Genomic DNA, 24,380 nt, shown 5'->3' with positions numbered 1-24,380 from the left:
TGTGGTGAAAATGTAATACTGAAGTTAATCTAGAGATTATTTTTTTTTATACACAGTTTTTATACAATCAAGAAAAAGAGATACAATTTGTATCAACAAACAAAAGGTCATTTCTGGTTATTTGAGGCATTGCTCTCAGCTGCTTATATCATGCAAGAGAATAAGAATTAATTGCAAATTAAAAGTACGAATGTTTTTGAAAACTGGTCAAGAGTTAAATCTGTTTTCCCCCAGCTATTATAAGTGTCTGAATTGTTTTCCCCACTAAGAGAGTGAATAACCAACTAATTAAAACTTAAGTTATTTGTAAGTACAGAATCACCTTCAAGTTACTTCATTTCAGATACATAATGACATAGTCATTATATACATCACCTGTACCAACACAAGAAAATTTATCCTGTGTGAAATGATACAGTTATCAAATGTCAGTAAATTAACTGTCGTTGCATCCATAATTGTGGTTTCTTGTTGGTTCATTTGGTGGGTTTTTTAATATGACAGAAACCTATTTTGCACATGATAAAGAGCCCACAAGATATTTTGAATCAAACCAACCACTACAGTAACACAAGTGGAGGAAATGATAAACTTTGTTTCTCAGACAAACAGATAACTAGAAAGCAGCATGCAAGCCATTATCAAAACACCAGAAACAACCCTGACTGCAGCCTCACGTTCTGTGTGTTTCACAGTAAGAAACATTTAGGCAGTGTCACACCTTCTCATGAAGAAACAAAAGGCCATAAACCAGGCCTTCTCAACTTTCATGAAAAAAACTACAGTAGAAGTCAACAAGTCCTAGCTCGAGACATGTCGAGTTAGTCATGGTTCAAAATGTTGAAATATACAGTGGATTCAAAAAAGGGCGTACAGTCAGTGCAGCTTAAAAAAACAATAAACGCCTCTTTTGGAGACATTTAGCTACAAAGGTTCCCACCCTGAGCAAGATACCAGTTGCGCAAACAATGCCACACAAAATTATCTCACCTGTTGAAACAGGAACTCTAAAAGCCTTCACGAGGCAAATGCACACCTTTGCGTGGATCTGAAGAGCAAAAACCAGGACAGCTTAGCCACAAACCCAAACTGGAGCATCTCTTTTCAAGAAGCAGCCTTCCCCCTCCACCCTTTTTGAAGATGATCTTGTACAGCCACCTTGAATGTCAGGCTCACTCAAACACCATCCTTGCTCCCAGAGGAAGGCTGCAGTTATTGATGAACTTCCATGTTAACATCCAGTTTTTGCTGCTTCAAGTTGAGTAATCCAGTTTACATAATACTGACAATTTATTTTCAGCTTGTCTAGTCATTTGGGCCAGCAGCTCTTTGCTGCACGTTTGAGAGGAGATTCTGGAGAGAAGCTAAAGTTTCAGTTTACTGAATGGCACTCATGCCTTTACATTCCTTAATGTTTTGGTCCTAATTTAATAAAGAATTTGGCTTCTGTTGGATTGAGGCAACATATTGAACAATATAATAATAGTTATTCAAACTCTTGAGGGACAGTTCTGAAATTTAAGTATCAACAACCATGTTGACACTGAAAATCTGAAATCAGTTTTTTCTTTTATAAATAATTTTTAATTTTTAGCAAATTTACTTTTTCTTCAGTACTTAAGATGCCAGTAGGCAGTGTCAAATGACAAAGCTGAAACCCTAAAAGTCATCTGGGTGTGTATAGAGCATACTTTTAGAGGCCGATTAGGTATTTATAAGCAAATTGTAAGTGTACACTAATACATGCAATATAATTGCTAACACTAATTTTGTAGTAACAGCTTTGAGACACTGATTGTGACATTATAGTTCTTAGTGAGCTATCCATGCAGCAAGGTATGCATTTCCTATAAAATACTATTAAAAATCCCTATATTTAAAATCTTAAAATTTGCAATACAATCAACTTTTATATAGTGCCTCAGCATATATATGATTGCTACTGTGTACAGAACTTTATACTATCTTAGTAGAAAATATTTACAAAAGATTGGCCTCTTCCTTCATGTAAGTTTTCCTCTGGGTCCTATGTGCTGTACAGGTTCATTGATCCAAAAGAGGCTGTACTGCTCTAACGCCCTGTTCTTAATTTGGCAACAATCATAGCTGCCAGCTGTTGTGCATCTGTCATGTGGGGATTCTTTTCCATCACAGAAAGGACAACGCTTGGAGGGAAAATATTGCAGAGGTTCTTGTATGTTTGATACTGATGTTCCGGGATGATATGAGGTTCCCGTGGCTCACCACATATCCCAATCCAGGGATTTCTCCACAGTTGTTCCATCTTCTCAGGCATGCTTCTTACCATGACAGGTTCATAACATGGCTGCATGAGGTTGTTACTCAGTGGGTACGAGTGGTAAGTGTACGAGTCTGATGCACACGGTAATGGATCCCAGCTGGCGTGCTGCTCTCGACACAGAGGTGGTCGTCTCTGCCTTGTAGGGTTACTCTCATAAAGCCGTGAGTCAGAAATACTGTCCATTCTTGTCATCACCAAGGCACGGCTTGGTTGTGCAGTTGATGGATGAACATTTTGAGGCACAGGGTATTCTCCTGGACAACTGGACCGTGCTCCAACAACTGGATGCTGGGCATGTAGGCCTAAGTGGGAAACTGACTGTTTGCGAAGGGATTGCTTAGGCTCTTCAGTTCCGTAACTCTGACCTCTATTTAAGGCTTCATGGTAACCATGAGGGAAAGGCTGAAGACGATTTTTCGATGGCAGTCTGTGGCTCTTCACATTGTCTTCTGGACTGGCATCTGCTACACCCAGATACAAGTCATTGTAAGAGGAATAAGAATCATTACTTGTATGGCTTAAGCAATTGTCAGGACAGGGGCTTGAGTTTCTAGAATACATCCCCTGGTCCATATCAGCCCCGTAATAATCTGAGTTACGGATACTACTTATGCTTAAGTTGGAGAAATCACTGAGTAAGGAGTAATAGCCATGGTCCCCCAGTGACTCATATTTGGGATACTGGTCAATATAGCTAACTGAGGTGCCATGGCTATTGGTGACTAGTATAGGAGGATATTGCACACTGGACATATGTTCCAGTGAGGATTTCTGATGTACGAACTGTGAGGAACCTGGCACCGGACTGCTTGCAGAACGAGTATTTAATGCACCAGCTGCATGGCTTTTTGGTGGAGGGAGCGTTGGTACACTTAATGCAGAAACCAGAGACGGGACAGAGCTGGCCTCGGACTTCCGGGCTGCTGATAACTTTTCCTCAGGCTCCACAGCTACTGACCTAATGCTTGGATCTGACTGACGTTTTGGGGCAATGCGTTTCACTTCAGAACTGATTTCTCCTTTGGAGCTGGATGGCCCTGTGCCACATTTGGCCAAAGCTCCCTCACTCATAGTTTTCACAGCAGATAATTTGGCACTTATTCGAAGCTCATCCGCTACTGACCTTTGAGGCTGGTTTGCACGTTCTGGGTGGTAATATTTACATTTGTGCCCATAGGTGCACTTTTTACCTGGAAGAAAAGGGTTTTCAGGTTAAATAAATCAAAAACCCATTAATAGCACCAGTTGCCATCTTTTTTCTTTATATCTTTCACCACTTTGCAATTGTAATATTTCTATATTAAACCTCTAAGGATAATGATGTACTTTATATATACAGGCAGTCACAGACTCTCCTGCCTGCATCCATGTCTACCTGCATCAAAGGCAAGACACACCAATTTTTTTTCCTACTGGCTTATGATTTCAATCATGACAATATACACACAGTGCTATAAAAACAAATTAGCTTTAACACAGTTTTATTAATTACAGATCTCCTCCCTTGAACACAAACCAGAGTAAAATAGCAAAAATATATTATTTTTGTATTTTTCTGTATTACGCACAAGGTGTATCTCGTAATCCTCAATTTTCTGCTACACTGTTTTTATAAATATGTGCATGAGGGGTATGAAAGCAGACACTGTGCTTGGATGGCAACATGAAAAATGGTACATTTTGTCTGGTAATGACAAGATGTTAATTGCTTGCTTCACCTACCTTTAAATACAACAAATCAATCTGAATTGGGCACTTACCATAAGGACACGGTTGTTTCTTATGTTCAGGAATAACCGGCCTTTTTCTTAAGAAATTTTCAAGGCTTGGACCATGACGTCCTAAAGGATCATCTGGAGGCATAAATCTAAGGGAAAAGAAATGAAACATGACCAGTTTTTCCTGAGAATGCTGAATTAGCAAATTCATTTACTTTTGAAGAAAAAACCCATACTTGTCATTCACAAAAGAATACATTAGCAGCCGCTCCTCGATGAACTTCTTCCATTCTGGTTTTTCATTTTGAAGATCCCGATAGTTATCATTTGACACAATGATGCCATCTGAGTCGAAAGCAAGTTTTACTATGAATCGATCATCATAGCACACTACTCTTCTTCCCTGAACTCTTCGAGATGGGGTGAAAACAAGAATCTTTTCTTTCTCCAATTTACGTAAGATTTCTTGATCTGTAAAATAATTTTGGTTGAGCAGCTTTTAAAAACAGTTTAAAAGAAAGAAATGCAACCTTTGTATTATGAAAATTCTTGCCTTTCTTGTCTGACAAAGTATCTTGCAATTATACACAGTCCTCATTATGATTAAAAACCACCTAGATGTGGATTTTATTTCTGAGGTTTCAAAGCACTGAGTAAATATCCAATATTTGAACTTCATAACCACTCTGTAGCCATGTACCTTTACTCAGTCTTCCCGAACATGTCAGGAACTCAGGTGTTACTGTATCACAATAGCCTTGTTAGTGTAGAGTAAAATGCAAAGACTTTCTATAGGTAAAAACACATGCTGCCTTTTCAGTGTTCAAGATAGCCCTACTAAATGAATCCCTGGCCTGTTACTACTTATTTCATGCTCACCCAGCAAATAACTCAGTTCCTGTATGCCAAACAACAATGCTTGCAAATGGGAAAATTTCAACTGCTGCTTCTCAAAAGTGTTGAAACCATCCAATAATGTTACAAAATCCACATCATTGTTAACACATGCAGACATTTAAATGCTTGTTTCCTAACCAATGAAACTGTTGTGTTTTCAAACAAACACCTGAGTGCAACATCATCATCACCACATCCACAGTCCAGTACTGGACCCATCAGAAATATGACAATAAATGACAATTTTTTTTTTCTTTTTAACCAAGGGGTCGAAGAAAATCTTGATGTTACCTGTAATTGGTGCATCAGGTCGAGACTGTTCTTTTCTCCATGCAGGTACAAACACAGTGATATCTTTATGTCCTTTTTCCAGAAACCAATCAACAGCTAGTTGAATTCCCCGGCAGGAAAATCCTTCTTTGTTCCCATGGCTGAAGAACATGCAAGTTTTAGAAACAGCAAGGACAAAAGTTACATTTGGTTTTGGTTTTTGTTGTGGTGGTTTGGTTGTTTTTTTCTTCTAAAGCTGCCATGGTCAAAGGATATAAGGAAAACAAAGTCTGTAAATTTTTACTAGGCCTCCTTACATAATTGGAAAAAGACAACTGTACAGAGCTATTCAGCTGTCAGATTACAGCAACCCTGCTACTTAAAAAGTCTATAAATGGTGAAATTTTACTATCCCCAGAGCAAAAGCAAATAAACATGAAGTTTTTCAGGTTTTTTCATTTTATTAGCTGACCTAATGAAAAATATCACTTTCCCTGACAAACTGAGCTCACCTTAAGTAGCACCATAAAATGCCATCACAAAAAGAGGAATGAACAATGCAGATTGCCATGGGTGATAAGTGCTTTTAAACCTCTCTATTAAGAAAATCTTTTCCTCTGATACTAAATGTTCTTCATTTATATTAGAACTTTTTATAGGAAAGAAGTAATTGTGTCAAAGTTGTTCAAGTTCCATCCCCATCAAAAATTTGTTTTCTAAAACAGCACACAAGCCCTCATAAAAAAAAAATCATACTTACTCAATGATAAACAAATCATTGGCTAGCTGAACTCTGTACTCTACACACATGTTCAAAAGTGGCACAGGACAGGTATCTCTTGGGTTAGTGTTAGCCTAAGCAGCCAAATGTACATAGAATATCCTGAGTCAGAAGGGGCCCACAAGGACCATCAAAATCCAACTCCTGGCCCCATGCAGGACACCCCAAGAATCCCACCATGTGCCTGAGAGTGTTGTGCAAACATTTCTTGAATGCAGACAGGCTGGGTGCTGTAACCACTGCCCTGGGAGTCTGTTCCAGTGCTCAACCACCTTCTGGGTGAAAAACCTTTCTCTAATATCCAACCTAAACCTCCCCTGACTCCTCTTTGTGCCATTTTCTCAAGTCCTGTCATTGGTCTCAAGAGTGAAGAGATTGGTACCTGCCCCTCTGCTTCCCCTTGTGAAGATACTGAAGACCACAGTGAGGTCTGACCTCGGTCTCCTCTTCTCCAGGCTGAACAAATCAAGTGACCTCAGCCACACCTCATAAGGCTTCCCCTCCAGAACCTCCCCCATCCTTGTGGCCCTCCTTTGGATGCCCAAAACCGCACTCAGTACACGAGGTGGAGCAAGCAGTATAGCCGTGCTGGTCAGCAGGTTTAGCTCATGTGTTATCCCTGTTCTGACACAGCTAAATTGCTTTGAATACTGAGCAGGCTCAATCATCAAGAGCTCAAATACCATGAATTCACTGCATTTCATTACCTTACACTGCATGTCACTTTAGAAAGAACTAAGTTTTCCTACCCTACTTAAGTTACTTTCCTTTAATGTCCAGAAACAATTTTCAGTATTGTTCAAGGACTTCAAAATACTAAACCCATCCACACAAAAGAACACTACAAAGAGATTGCTTGAACAAAAGACTTGAGGTGAGAACTTGGATTTAAAATGAGGGCAGGGGAACTGGAATATGGATTACATATAAAGGAATAACAGCATAATTAAAAGCCTAGACTAAAGAGTCCATAAAATAGATGTATTATCAGTGTAATAGTCTACATAACTTAAAATTACTTTGCCGTCAGTATTTTTTTTTAATATTTTAGTGATTTATTATTTTCAAATATTGTGACAGGGACACCCACCTCATAGCGACATTGCTTCCATCAATGACAATTGGTCTCAAGTTATCACTGTTATCCACCACTTCATCTTCCAGTGACAATTCAGGGCTTGCTATTTCCTTTGGGCAAGGGCCTCTTGACACCAGAGTACCAGTGGTACTGCTGGCAGTGCTTTGTCCCTCTGATTCACTTTTGTTGCCAAGTCTCACAAGCTCTGCTAGAACATCATTGATGAGCGCATCTGCTCCCAGCTTATTCAGTACAGCCTGGATCTGATCTCCTGCATACCCAAGCTTTAAAGCAAAATCCATTTTAGCTTGGTATTCCTTGTCCAAATTTGTTTTGCATTCATCTAGCTTCAAGTCTTGTGTGATACTGCTCTGTGAAAAACTTGGGCGATCCAGACATGGGGACCGGCAGAGCGGCCGATGTGGCTTGGTGGAAACCTCCTTTTCTCTCCACTGAGTACTGCCTCTGAAGTATGGTTGTTCAGGGTCACTTTCTGAGCTCGTCCATTCCTCAGATTCAGCACTGCATTCTCCCGCGTCTTGTTCCACATTTCTGTCTTCTCTGGAGTGCCTCTTCTCCATTTTCAGCTTGCCGACCATAGACCAGGCCGTCATCACGTTCAGCTTCCAGCCAGCGTGCTCAATTCTCTTTCATTTCCAAAGCCACCTGGAATTCATGCTCAATTGCATCATGTTGGCCAATTAAACGTTTACACAAGGCTGGAGCTAATTTGCCTTGTTTACTATATTCTGGCATAAGCAACACCAACATGAAGTTCCTTAAAAAAAAAGAAAAAATTAATAATTAGGTTTTGATCAATTCTGCAAAATATTCAACTATAATGATTTTGTTTACAAGTCAGTAGATGTACCCAGTCATTCACATTTCTATGTAAATTGATTATAATAAAGCATATAATTACACTGTCTGTGTAATCACAAATAAGACACTCTTTCCCTCCCTCAGTTACTCTACCTACAAAACAAGGACAATTCCCAGACAATAAACATAGAACTGGAATGGATTGTCTCAGTAATATTTAAAGATAATAAAACAGAAAAGGGTGAGCCACCATTTCCACTAGAAACATGTCTTCTACTGCAGGAACAGCCTGTCTACACTAGGAACAACTGTGCAGTGTTCCAGTATGCATAAAATTTAACACAAACCATTTCAGCCTCTTTCAGTAACGATTTATTATCAGATCCAACAAGTTTACCTAGCAAAAGTGTCTTCTGGAAAATAAAACAGACATTTAACAAAATAATATAAGCCACAAAAGAAAATAAAAGCATCACCAGTCTGCATAGAAGTCAAAGCTTATTAATTTTAAGTTTTCATATCCTTTTGGTTTTAGGTAATAAGATGCAGAAAATCACAGCACCTAATATACCACTCACAGAATCATAGAATGGCCTCTTCACCATTTGTGACAGGCCATCCCTAGTTCCTTTAGGACAATTTACAGGTGTTTCCCTGCTGCTGCCACCAGAGTGCTGGTGTTTCTTGCTTTCTCTCTGACACTCAGAAGCACATCCCTCCCCCTGATGAATCTAGTTCAAAGCTCTGCTAGTAAGTCTTAGAAAGGTTTCTTTCTTGACTGTTTCCCTACATTATATGGTGGGTTTCTGTTGCCTATGGGAATATTTCAGAGAACAACAGGTCTAGAAGAGTGATAAAATCTGATAAGCAAAACCATAAAAATGTCAAAGGATCTCTGAGACAGGTCCATATTGGCCTAACAACCAAACCCCTTAAATTGTCTCAAAGTGAAACTAAGATTATTAACCTGGAAAACCTTTATATAGTAATATATAACCACCATAAATAGGCAAAACTGTAACATTCTACCAGACTGCACTCCAAATTATGCAAACAAAAATGTACACACATGCAGAGACAGCTGCTCAAAAGCCTAATTTCCTTAGGAAAATGCTAATCACTCGTACCTGAAAAAAAATACCCTAAAAGGTCACGTTTTGAGTCAATCAGCATTATTTTTTAATAAATAACCATACTTTTTAATATTTTTGTAAATTCATGTTATATTTATATTTTGTCAGCTTGGAGAGAAGGAGGGTCAGGGGACACCTTATCACTCTCTACAACTGCCTGAAAGGAGGCTGTAGTTAAGTGGGGATCAGTCTTGTCTCCCAGGAAATCAGCAACAGGACAAGAGGAAATGGTCTCAAGATCTGCCAGAGCAGGTTTAGGTTGTACTTTAAGAAGAATTTCTTCACAGAAAGGGTTGTCAAACATTGGATTTGACTGTGCAGGGAGGCAGTGGAGTCACCATGCATGGAGGTGCTCAGAAAACAGCTGGATGTAGCACTCAGTGCTCTGGTCTACTTGACAAGGTGGGGACTGGTCAAAGGTTGGACTCAATGATCCTGGAGGTTTATTTCCAACTTAAAGAATTCTGTGATAGTCTAAGTCCTTTATGCCATATGAAATAAAAACACAGTTTCTTTGCATTTGAATGGAAATGCCAATCTTGATTAGTTAGGTTTAAGTTAGACTTTAAAAACTGCTGTTCTTTCATGTTATTTATTCAAAGAGTATCCCTATAAATACTTAGGTATTATTTTTACAGTATTCTCTATTTTCATTCCAAGTGATTTTTCTCTCACATAGCACTAATAGCAGTATATTTATCACTCAAGTACTTGCCAACTTAGATGTATTAATAGCTTAACCTGGAATGGATTTTAATTAACTAGGTCTTATACATAACTTTGTACCTTGCCAAGGCTAAAAAAAAAAAAATTATTATAAAAGAAGGTTAAACTACAAGGTTATCAATACACTGCACCCACAGCTTACAAAATATTGCCACTCCATAAGGCACTCCATTATACATGTGGCAAGACTAATTTTTTTCAAATTATTGAGACTGTACTGCTTTGGCACTGGAAAAAGAACAGCATGATCCTGTTCATCTAAACTTAAAGAGCTCCATTCTTCTTTCCCAGCTGTCATCTCTCAAAGCACAATGTCACAAGAATTTGGCTTTTGTTAAACTTATCATCTTGAAACCTCCCTTCTCTCTCCCCTGACCCTCACAATGCCTTTGACTGGCCCAGCCTGGCCAAGCCATATGCAGTCACAGAAGAGCTTTCCTTGCATCCTCGCTGTGTCCCAGCCTCCCTCTGTCTGTGAGATGGCCCAGGGTGATGGGTGCCACCCCCACAGCACAGGGCTGGTGCCTTTCTGTGACAGCCCTCAGAGAAGCCTGTGCTGGGCCACCCTTTCTCTGTGTCACTGGAGTTCTCGTGCTGGCCATTGTAATCCCAAGCCCCTTTGTGGTTCTGAAGATGAGTTTTCATCACGCACTCTATTGATTTATTACAAACATTTCAGGCAAGATGCCTGAAAATGGTCAGGCATTTATGTATTTATCTATAGGTAGTAATTTTTATTACTACCTATAGATAAATATCTGCATTTCTGCTACTTGAACTTCTCTTGGCAATTTGTTACAAATCTTTCTTTACAATGTTTTCCACACAGGTGAATGAACTGTGACTGAGAAGACAATCAAATTATATTCTAGCATCAAAATAAATAAGAGATGAGAAAAGATTCAAACAGCAAAAGTTTGATATACACCAAAAAATTATATTGCAGTTCTTAAATATAAAATGAAATATTACATTAATATTACACACATTTCTCAAATATCATGTTGTGCCTAAACACTGTAATTTTAGCTTTATTTGAAAAAAAAGATTTAATAAAGTGCAAAATGCAAAACTACAATGTAAAGAATTCATCATCTGAAATAATGTACCCTTGTTACTGAGTTTAAAGCCTGTCTTTGTTTCTAGTAACTGTACAGAGCACACATTTTATGCAGTGCCCTTAAATCTTCAAACTTCAGCTAAAGCTATAAGTATTCAATTTCTTTCCTAACAATGACTTTATGCCTTAATTTTTTTAATTGGCCAAATCGCCACTAAATTTTTCTACAAAAATGAGAAATTATAGTCTGCATGTAATATATATAATTTGTATACATACAGTCTGAAAGAAAATATGTGCAAAGCTAGAAAACTTCTTTTTAATAGAAGACTATTTGGTAGTTTGTATTTTCCATACCCAAATGAAAGCAAGTCCTGGTTATTAATATTCCTCCTTTTTCCCACTTTAAGTGACAAATTCTGTAATTCCTTTGATACATGTGAAAACAACCACCACAACTATAGCCACATCTCCAAGAGTACTTCCAGTCAGCAGGAACACATTTATGCAATTAATTCACTGGCATTTAGACTAAAAAAAAAAAGCCCAGGAGCAACAACAGCATAGTTGGTTTGTTTATTTGTTTTTCCACACTGTACTTCTCAGAAATTCAAGCGTCATCTTGTAGAGTACTGACAATAACAGAGAATTTATTTCCTTTCTCATCTATATTATTTAGTAGTGGTAGTACAGTTGTACCTAGGGATCTCTATTAGCTCCAAGCCTATTCTAACCATATTGTCCCTTGCACAATGAACATACAATCTAGAATTATGATGACAAGCTGGAATATCAGAAAAACCACATGGAACAGTTTGGTACCGTTTGTCCAGACATCTTTAGAATGTAGTACTTTGTGGGCACACTAAGGGAGTTTATGGGGGGAAAAAACCCACTAATTATCAGTTAATAGAACTACATTTGTGAATAATTTTCCACTTTTCTGTTTTCTTACCGCTTATAATGAATACTTTTAAAAGATAATACAGATGCACTAAGGAGTTATCACAGTGGGTTACTGCGAATACCACAGGTTACATTGTTTTTTTTTTTTAAATCCTATTACAACCAAACCCTGAACAAAAATTAAAAGCATAAATAATTGGAGTAGTGCTTGATTTTACTGATAACTACAAAATTGAGAAACAAGTCAGAAAATATTTTCAAATATAGACTCAAACCTCATTTTCCAGATCAAGAATAACAACATTTTCTCACTGAAATTTCAGAATTTTTTTATTATCAGTTACATTCCCCCCAAAGACAGCCAAATATGAACACACACTTCAAGGAAAGAAAGCTCTTATGAATATCTAATTTAAAGCTATTACAACTCAGAAATACAGACACTGCAGCTTTAAAATTTTAATTCTCATGATGCTCGCTGCTAAGCAACCAACTAAGTTTCCTTCCTAAGCACCTCTTTCAGCACAGTCACGAGCAACTAGTAGAACTGATAATGTGATTCAGAAAAAAGAGGCAGACAAAATCATGTCTATTTTGTTCATAAGGGGCCAAACTGAAAGCTTCTCTTCAACTTTGATGGTATGAAAACAGAAAGAAAATATCTGCACAGTAATAAAGTACTGTAATATAAATGAAAACACTTGTGAATTATTCAACAATCACTATTCAAATGTCAATGACTATTTTGAGCTGGTGCTAGAAATACTCTATACAAAGCCTGTTCATTTCAGCAGGACCAACAGAAATTCAGGTAAAAGAATGGACTGAACAACTTCTTTTGGTCCCTTATGGCACTGCCTTTACATCATCTCAGTGTGCTCTGAGCCATGTCCCTCAAAGGTGCAATTATATGATACACACATCTCCTTTGAAGAACAACTTTTAAGTGAAATCTTTTATCAACTCCTTTCACCAACTTCTAGGCATTTTTAATTTTTTACTGTCATTGAAGATACTAAAATGAAAAATTAAAACAAAACAAAGAACCTTGTGTATTTTCTCAAATATCTCTCTCCTCTGGATAAGAAATACTTAATAATGATTCTATACTATTTATTTTAAGGAGGGATAAATTTGTTTGTTTTCCCTTGTGTACCTTTGAGATACATGTAGCTAATCAGTGGGTGTTTTTTTTAAAATAATTCCACAAGGGGAAAAAATCTAACTGAAAAGTGATATGTGAAATGGTAACATTTAGGGGAGTTCTACCTGCACAGCAGGGAATAAATATTGCAGATTTCTCCTTCTGTATTTCTTAAACTGTCTCAATAAACCAAACTAGATCAGGCTGGCATGTGATGTATCTACAGCTATGCCATATGTATAGACAGTGTACAGGCCTACTAACAGAAAAGCTGACAACTTCCTTGTTACACACACACCAACTATTGTCTAAAGAATCCAAACCCATGGAAACAATATAAATAAGTAGAGACAGAGAGAAGACTTTAAAAAATTGTTTTAAATAACGTTCAGGGATGCTACAATCAACAGGACCTCCAGCATTGCACTGTGCTACAGCACAGACCAGTGGTTACTCTAAAGACTCTAAAGCACTTCCCAAGTATATTCCTCTGAGCTTTAAGAACATTCCCAACACATCACTAATTGTCATTTTAAAGGCATTGTGATTGGAGCCTGCAGTGCACATACACAAAACCCCAACACACCAACCAGCACCAAAATGCATTGCACACATCTTCAGGAATGTGACAGAACAGTATTTGTTAGGCAGCAGTTATTGTCAGAGGACACAGACCAGGAGCAGCTCAAGATGCAGAAATGGCGCTGGATTTTGGATTAGCCCTTGATTCTGAAAAACACATTTCTACAGTGTTTATGAAAAAGGTAAGGCAGCTCAACATCAGTGATTTCATGGCATTGAAGACACAACTGTCTTGTTGTATTCTTGTCTCAGGAGCAGCACGGATATTACATGTAGCTGCCTGCAGCTTTGAATATTTTTTGAGGTAGTGAACTATTTTATCTACTAAAAAAGTGCTCAAATCTGACAAAGTATATGAGTCACAAATAAAAACGGTAACTTTTTCTCATTCAAATTATACACTTAGGTGCTACACATCTGCTGGGACAGATTCACAGATAAAGAAAAGCAGAGAAATATTCTAAAATTAACATTTGGGTATTTCAGAATGGATTAAAAAATTGGAAGAGTTGTGCTGCATGTGATTTTTGATGCCATTTAGCTTTTGTCTTTTTTTCTATGTTCTCTGTATTCTTCACACATTTATTTGTAGCCCTGTAGTCTATTGCATTAGTGACTACTTTTCCCAGTACTTTTCCATGGCCTTTCCTTAAGCAGAAAGCCAAAACAAATTCCAGAGCTCCAAGCCTCTGGAGGTACAAGGCTCCAATACTATCTTGGTTCTTCCTGGGAACCAAAGTGAGAACAACTCTTTGGAATACATTCTCATGGACAAAATACAGCCAGTGCTGAAGGGGGGCTCCAGAGAAGGGGCTTGACCTGGGGGGGGAATTGCATCAGCACTTGTGTTCCTAATTGGTGCTTTTTATCAATTACGCTAATTTTCTAAAACCTATAAAAATGTATTCACTCCTGGGGGGGTGGGCTTTTGCAGACATCTTTCCATAACTGCCTCTGAAGGCCTTTAAATAAAGATGCCTTTTATATTACCTCCTTACTAAAATTATCTCGAGTTTCATTTCCAGGTTGGGCAAAAGGCAACAGTTATTCTAGCACACTGAGATGGGATGGGAGAACCTGGTACCCTTCCTCTGGACAGAGAACATCCTACAGGGAATTCTTTCCTGCTGGCAATCTTGAGAATTCCATGCAGCGGCCTGAGGCTGATACACCATGGCTCCAAGATCCCGCAGGAGGTAATATAAAGGTATTTTATATCTTTTTGTTGTGTAGTATGCAGTTCGTATCTGTGTGTATTGCGTATCTGTTTAAGGTCAGTAATTGCTTGCAATCCCGGGACAACCCAGCATGGTGGTGGGGGAGTTTCCTTTTGGAGTGGTTTCTAAAAGTCTTTTTTTCCTTTCACCGCTTTTCCAACCTGCCCCAGATCGGCTGGGGTGGAGGTGGGGGGAAGGCAGGGCGTGCGTGTGTGTGAGCCTGTTTGCCGCTGGCTGAGATTGTTCATTGGTGGACAAAAGCATATTACAATGAGAAAGTTTATTTCATGTTCAACACGCGCGGGTTTTGAACTGAGAATTGGCCTGGGCACGGAGCAGCCGGGAGTGGGGGCCCTTCCCTCCTTGGAGGGAGGGAAGGGCCCCCACTTCCACCAGGTTAGCAGGAGGAGGGGGAGAGATCCCCACTTCCACCAGGTTAGCAGGACGAGGGGGAGAGATCCCCACTTCCACCAGGTTAGCAGGACGAGGGGGAGAGATCTCCACTTCCTACAGGTTGGCGGGAGGCGGGGAAGGAGCCCCCACTTCCTATGTTCCATCTGCGCAAAGTTTTTTCCAGGATTTTAGGGCAGGGCGGCTCCCGGAGTCCCGGGACGGCTCCCCGTGACGGACGGAGGAGAACAGCCGCTCTGACAAGAGCCGAGGTGACTCCAGCCATTGGCCCGGTAATGCCCAGGAGATGGGACGGGGGAGCGGTCCCGGCAAGCGGCCCGGGGCCGCTGCTATGCCGCATCCCCCCTGCTCCGGTGTGGGGGGCCGCCGCTGCGCAGCCACGGCCCGGCTCGCCCCCCGGCCCTGGGAGCCGGGAGTGTGAAATCTGCGGGCGGGAGCCTCACCCTCCTGGACCGCACCGAGTCGGGGGAAAAGGCAAAGTTGATTCCCTCAGGGAAAGGAATGTCACCTTTCTAGGCAGGAATGGCTCCATCGCAGTTTCCACAATAACGAGTTTTGTTTTAGAGAGACTCGAGCGCCGCTGTGAGCAGCGACACGGCCCGAGCGGGGCGCGCCGGGGCTGTCCCTGGGCGGGTGCGCCCGCACTGCGCGTCTGACCCCGGGCCGTGCGGCGGGCAGCGAGCGCTCCGTCTGGGCTGTTAAGCACTCAAAAGGGAAACACCGAGTCCAAAGAAAAATAAGTTGTTTTTCAGGCTCCCTTAAACCAGGCTATAAGTAAGCAGACTCCTGTGTTAACAAATACCTTAGAATAGAAACTGAGCCAAGATACTGTAAGGGCTGTTAGTGCCAGAGGTGTAAGAGAAATGAGACCTTTCTTCCACCCTTTAGAAAACGAATTAGAAAAACCCTGGGTGATTTATCAGTTTCTATTTGCCAAATGAATACTTTAATTTTAAGATGCTTAAAATGAATACATGTTCAAATAGTTCTTGTACTTTTTAATCTAATAAATTAGACATGGTCTAAAGGAAGATCTGAGCACAGATCTACAGCTCACTTAAACATTTAGAGATATGTATAGTAGCATTCACAGAATATGTGCTAAGTCAAGCAGCATTTCTAAGAGAAGTGTTAAAATGGCAGATCAGGCTTTTCAGTCCCTTGATAAGTAGAGCCATATAAATGACAGCATTTTGATTCAGTTTAATGGAATTTTTTCCTTATCTTACTATGCAATGTCAGTCTCAACACATTCCTGGGAAGTCTCAACACTGTCATTTTGATGAACAGAGAAACCTTAAATTTACACAAATCAAAGGCCTAATACTGTATAGTGTTTTAGCAAGTGAAACTCAGTACAATGTCAAGAAAAAATATTTTACTTTTTCTACTCATTATGGCTTCTCTGAAATAAAACACAAATTAAATCTAAAGAGTATTAGCTGTTTACACCAGCAGTGAACACCTTGTCCTTAAATTTACTATTGAAACAGCAATTGAAAAATAGCCTGCTAGCTATGGAAAGTAATAAATTTTATTTAGGATCTTCCTCTTCTCTGAGTCAATTCAGATAAAGTATTTTAAAAGAAAAACAAATTTGCCATTTCTGTTTCTCCATCTGTCTCTCTCCCTCCCTTAACCATCTTTGGAGAAGAACAATAAGGAATGTGACTTAGCACTCTTCTATTACAGAGGCAAAGGACAAAGGAAGATTTTCAGTGTTGACTCACCAGTTAAGATAAATGTAATTGTTACCACCACCCAACCCTGGAGGGGATGTTCTTCCTTGACAAATGCTGATGGAACACTTGTAATAGTAGGAAAAGTTCAGTTGTGCAGAGAGGGCTGAATTTCAGGAATTCATACACCAGAATATATAGAACAAGAAATTACTTTAGAAATACCATGAGGGTTTACCTTTCTGATCTACAATCTATATTTTAATTCTTGTCTACATTGAACAGTGATGGAAAAAACCCACCCTATGCACACACCAATAAATACAGATAGATATACACATATATACATGTAAATTCTAATTCTGTCAGTGTATCACTCTATGCATTTCATAAATCAGTTCAGAAAAGTGAAATAGAGCTCTTCCTTCCCAAATGCTGCAAGCACTCAAAAGTTTGGTAGCTCTCCTTCCTCATCAAGCTCTAGTCCACTCTTCCTGAAATACTTTTAACACAGCTGTCTCAGTTTAAGAAAGTTATGAATGCTTTGAGAACTATGGAAATGCAGGGTGCTGCCAATAATGTAGAGTAATCCCCTGAGTTAGCAGATCAAACATTTTCAAACATCATAAGAATATCATTGAGTGGGTATGAAAAACAAGATTCATGAAATCACACCATGGACTCTTCACCAAAACACCTAATGAACTAGAACCTACTCGTTCATGACTCTCCCTAGAGTATGAAGAAGCTAATGGGCTCATCATGACAGTTGGAAAAGGGATTGGATGGGAAGTTTTTGAGGGAGGAATTAGTTTGTTTCTTAAACACAGATCAAGTTTACAGTGCAACTCAAAAAAGAAAAAAATTGCACCTGTGCAAAGGGGAACAGCATCCTTCAATACTAAGGCAAGAAAGAACCATCATGACAGACAAAAATATATAAGCATCGTCATGCAAGAAAGTAATTGTGCAAGTACCACCCTAAGGACCTACATTTCTCACTTTCCTTTTCAACATTGCTGAATGCAAGTTACTGGTGCTTGGCTGGATTCTTGAACTGGAATCAGGGAGTGACAGTATCCTTCAGCAATGACAAGATTCAGCTGGATTAGATTCAAGAGGCAGTCCTTACTTCCCAGACTGTGAAAAGTAATGAGCACACCTCTGCTCTTTAATGGTCTTTTTATTTCAGGAAAATTAGATTAAATACTGCATTTCTAGTGATCACAACTTAAAAAAATCCAACCCAACAACCTTAAGCAGAACATCCTATATTTGCAACTGAGTTGCCACACGTTTCAAATTTAGAATTTTTTTTTTTTTTTGGCTGACCTTGATGAAAAGTTCCTCATTCAGCTTAGCTAAAATTGCACTGAATTACTCTGTTACTATGCTCAGCCTCCCAATAACACGCAAGAAACTAAATAGAAAAGCAGAGCACTTGGCTGTATCAGAAAAAAACCTCAAGGAAAGTTCTCAGAACTTCATTTTCCTTTTCTAACTCTGCTCAAACTGTAGATTTGTACATCACAAACACTAGGTGTTTGCCCTGCAAGATTGATAAGAGTATAACTAAACATTTGTGGCACCTTTTATAAAGGGTTCAGAAATTAACCTAGAGACCTTTTTGAAAATGCCAGGAGCAGAAAAACATAAACCTACCAAGAGACACCAGGGAAATGAGAACAAGTGTTTTGATTAGCTATAAGTTGGAGAAATCATGGCTATTTCTAAAAAACCCAAAATAAAATATTTGAAATACTAGAGTCATAGTAGATTTGGAATATTAAATAAAACAATGTTTTCTTTGCTGTGCAAATATGTGATTAATCCTTCGGCCCAAATCTACAGCTTTTACCAAATCTAAACTTGCCAAGAAGTAATTTTGTTTTCATGACTACATGATTTAACTCAAACCACATGACAGAAACAACACCATAGAATAGAGAACTTGGTAGAAAAGTATCCATTTTTACTGCACTCTTAGCATATTGTAGAGTATTGTTAAACTGAAAATTGTTCTAAAAAACTACAGCAACACTTCAATGTTTGAGGTACTTCAAATTTACTTCAGGAAATACTTTCAGTGATCACTGATATATGTACTGGACTATAAATAAAAGCAAGCTGTGTCTAGCATATCACATAGAGAACTTGAAATCACTTGTGAAGGAGTCAACAGGAGAAGTCCAGGTTGGATATCAGGGAGAAGTTCTTCCCCCTGAGGGTGGCTGGGCACTGGAACAGGCTTCCAGTGCAGAGGGCATGGTGCCAAGCCTCAGAGCTCAAAGAGCCTTCAGACAATGCTCTCAGGCACATGGTGGGATTCTTGAGGTGAAGGGCTAGGAGCTGGACTTTGATGATCCTTGTAGCTCTCTTCCAACTCAGTATATTCTATAATTCTGTGAACTAGAAATCAAGTGTAAACTGAAGAGAAATGAAAAAGTGGTATAAAATTTAAGCACCTTGCCTCAAACTTCATTAACTTTGTCATACTCATAAGTATGAATTCAAAGGGACGGGATGGACACAGCTGGAATTCTAAACAGAGGAAGCAGCATTTTAGTTCTTTCTTAAATCACGTGATTCCTGTTTGGAGTTAACCCAGCCTAGAAAGAACAGGTAGTGCTGGGCACAAGACAAGTATAAAGTACAGGCCTTCTGAAGGGAAGAAAATGGAGTATTTCTATTGCATTAGGTATTTAATCATTATTTCCTAAGACATGAAAAAAAAAGGTAATAATTATACAGTAAACACACATTTAAAAACAGGTGTTCTAACAATAATATATAGTACCTTTTCCCCACCAATTTTCCCTTTCTATATAATCTTAATAATCTTAAGGAGCTACAGCTATCATTATTGCTACTCAAAAGATCTGTTGTCTCTACTAAGGCAATATTTACACGTCATTTGACAACATTACATAAAATAAGAGCAGACATGTAACTCCTAAAGCTTATTTGTGGGCAGTTCCTTTAAACTGAGATGATTTATTTGGATCTGTGACCAAAGGAATACACTAGTTCTCCTAATCCACATTCTGATAGGAGGCCATTTGGTGCTACCTACTCTGCAGATATAAATGACTCATTAATGCTCTGTGAAGGGAAAAAAAAGTTGTGATTGCAGCTAAGTCAAAGACACATCAAGGATGTGATGCATCTTACCACCTTAACTTACACCAATTCAATTTGTAATTGAATATTTAGAATACTACTCTGGCAGACTAAACCAAATGTTCCTTTAACCAAAATTCTCATTCAAAAGCAATCTCTGAGAAACCTGAAAAACAAAGGCAATTGTTTCTAAAGACCTCAATATACTGGATGAAGCTTTCTGATAAACTGAAACAATCACTTTAGAAACTACCAAAAAAAAAAAAAAAAAAAAAAAGTCTGAAGCAGAGAAAGACATCTCACTCAGTAAGTATCAAACAGTACCTTTATGGAAAGCAGCAAGAGGAGCTTGAAGGCAACTTGTGACTTTATATTTTCACTTGTTATCTTGCTTTTGCAAAAACAAAGTCAGTACATGGCTAATTAAGTCTGCAATAAGCATGGTGTTGGACTAAGTGATCTCCTGAAGGAAGTCCAACACAAACGAATTCTTTTATGCTAAGATTCCTTTATTCACATAATGGCAACACTGCTCATTTCCAAGGCGAAGAAGCTGGAAAGTCATCATCAAGAAGACAAGACAAAAAGCCTACCACTCTGCTTTTGAAAATGGCAAATCCCTATGCTCCAGCAACTTCATCACTCCCTTTCCAAAGGGAGGTCTACCTATGGAAAAGACCTGAGGGATGAAGGTGTTCTGGTGTGATGGATTGTTTTGTTTTAGGGGGTGGAGTTTTTGTTTGTATTTTAAATCAATGTATTTAAACCTAGAGATCAGAAAAGGGAGAGACTTGGCAAAGAGATGGAAACTAGTATTTGATCTTACAAAAAAAAAGTATCATGTCAGGGGGGCAATTGCACATGGTTTTAGGTTGAAATTGTCAGGCTTAGTTTTGACTTTATGTGATTTGGCTGAGGTGTCTGTGGGCTCAGTAAAGGAGTGCATACTTCTTGTGGATATCCTCACTAGACATACGAGTCTAAACCTTTGGCTTTAACCAAGTGTTGATGCTCTGCCCCTGTTACAGCATTCAATTAAAACTAGAAGTTGTGTCAGCTAATGAGAACAGATATTAATCTTGATGAGGGTCTCTCTTCAGATGGAACAAATGCAGAAAGGGGCTCTTAAATTCTGACTGTGTAACAAACAAGCACCTTGGCCTATGCTGGGATTTGTAAAACACTTTAGTTCTACTGCACAATGACTTCCTAATGAAATTCTAGAAGAGGCCTACAACAAATGATGTAAAGCCTAGGTTTTATTTTGACATGGTGAATCAATCTGCTTTCTAGCAAGCCATGTCAAAAATAACCCATGAAAGAAAATTAAATACAATAGCTACCTTTACAAGTCAAGGATACTTAGCTGAAGTACTTATTTAAATATAGAACATATATATTTGAATCAAAATTGCCAGCTAATGAAGATTTTTTTTCTTATTATGGCCTCGTGAATAAATTGGTCACCTCAGTAAAATGAAACTACATCCCAGGAGATGTTATACTGCTTAGCTCTGCACCTGCAAATGTGTTGCCTAACTCTGAAATACATCTAATGCAATTCTACATATCATGGCACCAGACAGCCTGGATCTGCAAAGGTGGTCATGGTATACTTATTTCCAGATGAATTATCTGTGATACCTTGAACATACCATAAAAAATATAGCTTATCAACAAAAAGGGACAGTTCACAGGAAACTAAAAACACCCCACATTAACAGATGGTAAAGCATTTTAAAAATACCACTATTATGGCTCAAACAAGCTTTTCATTTACAATGTATAAAAAATAGCCTTTTACAATAAAATTACACACACACACACAAAAAGTTGATATATTTAAAAGTATATAGTTGTCCAGCCATGAAAATATGGCTCTTCAACACCCTTTATGCCTAGCAGATTCCATGATGTGAACGAGGACTGTATTCTCAGGTATGTGTAGCATTACAGCCATTTGGGTTTTTAATTTTTTTTTTCACATCCTGAGATGGACAAATCAATATAACAAACTAATTTCTAATGTGGCAACACCTGGGAATTTCTTCCAAATTTATAAATTGCTTTTCTTCATCTTTCCAAGCCCTACTTTCATAACTGAACTTAGATGCTGCCTTCTTTATTCCCAAAAAGCCCCAGCGCTTCTGCTCTTGATTCAAACAGTGAAAAAGTGCAAGTGATAGAAGCAATTTGTTTTACTTCTATTATTCACAGATTTATAGTAGAATTATAAGTGTTCAACAAAATAACATTTCAGTTGCAAACTGTACAGTGGCTAGGAAAGTCAAAACCAGCAAATGTCAACAATGGAATAATTTGTCTACAATGGAATAATTGGAAATGGCTTCCAGAAAGATCAAAGAACAGAAAGTCAGAACTTACCTAATTTACAGCTGTTGACAGTAAGAATTTACTTTCTTACTAGTTCATCAGCATATAAAGTGTAATTGGTATTCCTTCATCCATCTTAACCCTTTTTCTTTCCAAATAGTGAGTTTGGGTTAGGTTTAGATTTAGCAGCTAGGTTTTCTTTAAGTATCTTTTATTGCAATCATTCAAATGAAATTGACTTAGGAAGCTTTATGGATTTCTTCTATTAAAACTTGCTAAACATTAGATTATTATAGAAGGTAAACAGATCCAGAAAATGTCAACAGTGACAGGACTGATACATGGAAAACATGTGACATTGGAGAAGAAATGACATATTCCAAAGGCAGCTAAATTACTCTATATTTGAAGATGACCTTGAAATTCCCACTAACCCATTTTTCCATTAAGAAGCAAAAATAATTTTATCAGTGCCAAATTTGTGAAATATACCTTCTAGTCCTACATACCACAGTTCAGTTACAACATTTGGCAAGCAAAAGATATATCTTATCAACAAAGGATCCTTCCTATATGAAAAAGACTACTTGACAGGCGCTTCCATGTCAATAAACAAACATACCAAGCATAAGAAATCAGATGGACCTGGAATGCTGCATATTCCCAAGCACTCAGAACTACTGATGTGCATAATGGAAGTTCATAAATGACCAGCATTTTAATATGCCTCCTAGTCTTACTTCCCATTTATGGCAACACATGCTAATCACTGCAACACATTGCAAGACTAAAACAAAAAAGTAAAGCAATATCAGATGTATCTCAATAAACCCAAATAATTTAGATTCACGTCTATCAGAAGATGCAATATAGCTTTTGCTTCAATTTTACTGTTTTGCTAGCTTGTGAAGTAAACGCTTCCTGTGAAATATAATTTCCGAATTATTTCATGACAATTAGAAAAGCAGACAGCTATGAAAAATAACATTTTCAAATGAACCGATCAAAAAATTATCTCAAACCTCAAGCATACTGAATGAGTGAGCAGTTCCTTATTGACAGTTGCATTATAAAGCAAAATGGAAGGATGCAAGTTGCAATCATCAGGTATCCTCCTCAAAAGTAATTTCCTTATTTCACCACCTTTCTTCGTTGATGCAAGTTTCTTGCATTGTTCTTTTGTTCAGACACTGAACACCTTCTTAAACAGAGTGCTAACGCAGCCTTTGCAATCTCTCCTTGAAGCTTTCAATTAGTGAATGACGGAGAATTTCGGAGCTCCGTACCCCACTGCCCAGGCCGCTTCGCCTGCCCTGCCACAACAGCCCGCGGGCTCTGAGCGCGCTCCCGCAGGCGGTGCGAGGACGCTGCCACGGGTCCCCGCGTCCCCTCGCCCAGCGTGCGGCTACTGCGGGGCAGGCGGCAGCAGCCAAGGGCAGCGGCCCCGCAGCGGGGAGGGACGCGCCAGACCAGGCGGCCGCCGCTCCCGCTGCGCGAAGGGCGGCAGGGGGACCCCCGGGCCAGCGGCGGGAGCACCCCCGGGCCAGCGGCGGGAGCACCCCCCGGCCAGCGGCGCTCCCCGCGCTGTCCCCGGTAGCGGAGCGCGGTCGGACGGCGGCCCAAGGCCGCGCCGCGGCTGCCGCCGGGCCCGGGCCGCGCCCGACGAGCGGCAGGGGGCGCCCCGCAGCCCCGCTCCCCCCGCCGCGCGGACCCCGGGGGAGGGGAGCGCTCCGCCGGGCTCCGCCGCTCCCCCGCTCCCAGCCGCCCTCGGCACCCCCTCCCCGGCCGGGGCCTCACCCGCTGCTGTCGCTACGGACGCCCTCCACGGCTCCCTGCGGGATCTGGCGGCGAAGAGGTGAAGGACGGCGGGGCTCGGCGCGGCCGCGGCACGGGCCCCACTCCGGCCGCTCCCGCCGCATGGAGGGGGAAGGGCTGGCCGGAGCAAGGGGAGATGAGGGGGCGTGGAGGAGCAGAGCCAGGACGGGACGGGATGGGGAGGGATGGGGGAAGTGCGGGCGCCGCGTTCAGCGCCGACGGGAGCGCGGGGGCCGCTGCCGCCGCCTCATCGCCGCCCGCGCCGCACCGGGCCCGCGCCGCCGCCGCCCGGCCGCCGTCGCCCGGCAACGCGCGCGCCCCCGCTGCCGCAGGCGCGCGGCTGCGCGCGGCGCCCCGCGCGCTCCCGACGCCAGCGCACGCGCAG

General features: G+C 40.0%; 2 protein-coding genes across 2 annotated transcripts in view; one reads left to right on the top strand and one right to left on the bottom strand.

Moving 5' to 3' along the window:
• Positions 1–1,632: 1,632 nt before the first annotated feature.
• ZC3H12B (zinc finger CCCH-type containing 12B) lies at positions 1,633–24,050 on the bottom strand. The gene is made up of 6 exons (XM_053990257.1): positions 23,978–24,050; positions 7,059–7,824; positions 5,209–5,348; positions 4,257–4,491; positions 4,063–4,169; positions 1,633–3,492 (listed from the first exon to the last, which is right to left on the bottom strand). Exons 2-6 carry the CDS (start codon positions 7,658–7,660, stop codon positions 2,072–2,074), a joined length of 2,505 nt encoding a protein of 834 aa, XP_053846232.1. The 5' UTR covers positions 7,661–7,824; positions 23,978–24,050; the 3' UTR covers positions 1,633–2,071.
• ZC4H2 (zinc finger C4H2-type containing) overlaps positions 23,930–24,380 on the top strand; it is a 13,926-nt gene continuing 13,475 nt past the window's right edge. Inside the window, exon 1 of the mRNA XM_053990260.1 lies at positions 23,930–24,035. The gene's annotated coding sequence lies outside the window, so the exon portion shown is untranslated. The remainder of the gene's footprint in view (positions 24,036–24,380) is intronic.

The sequence above is a fragment of the Vidua macroura genome, chromosome 14, assembly GCF_024509145.1.
Source record: "Vidua macroura isolate BioBank_ID:100142 chromosome 14, ASM2450914v1, whole genome shotgun sequence".
Taxonomy (NCBI): Eukaryota; Metazoa; Chordata; class Aves; order Passeriformes; family Viduidae; genus Vidua; species Vidua macroura.
This window is presented reverse-complemented; position numbering and strand designations above follow the sequence as displayed.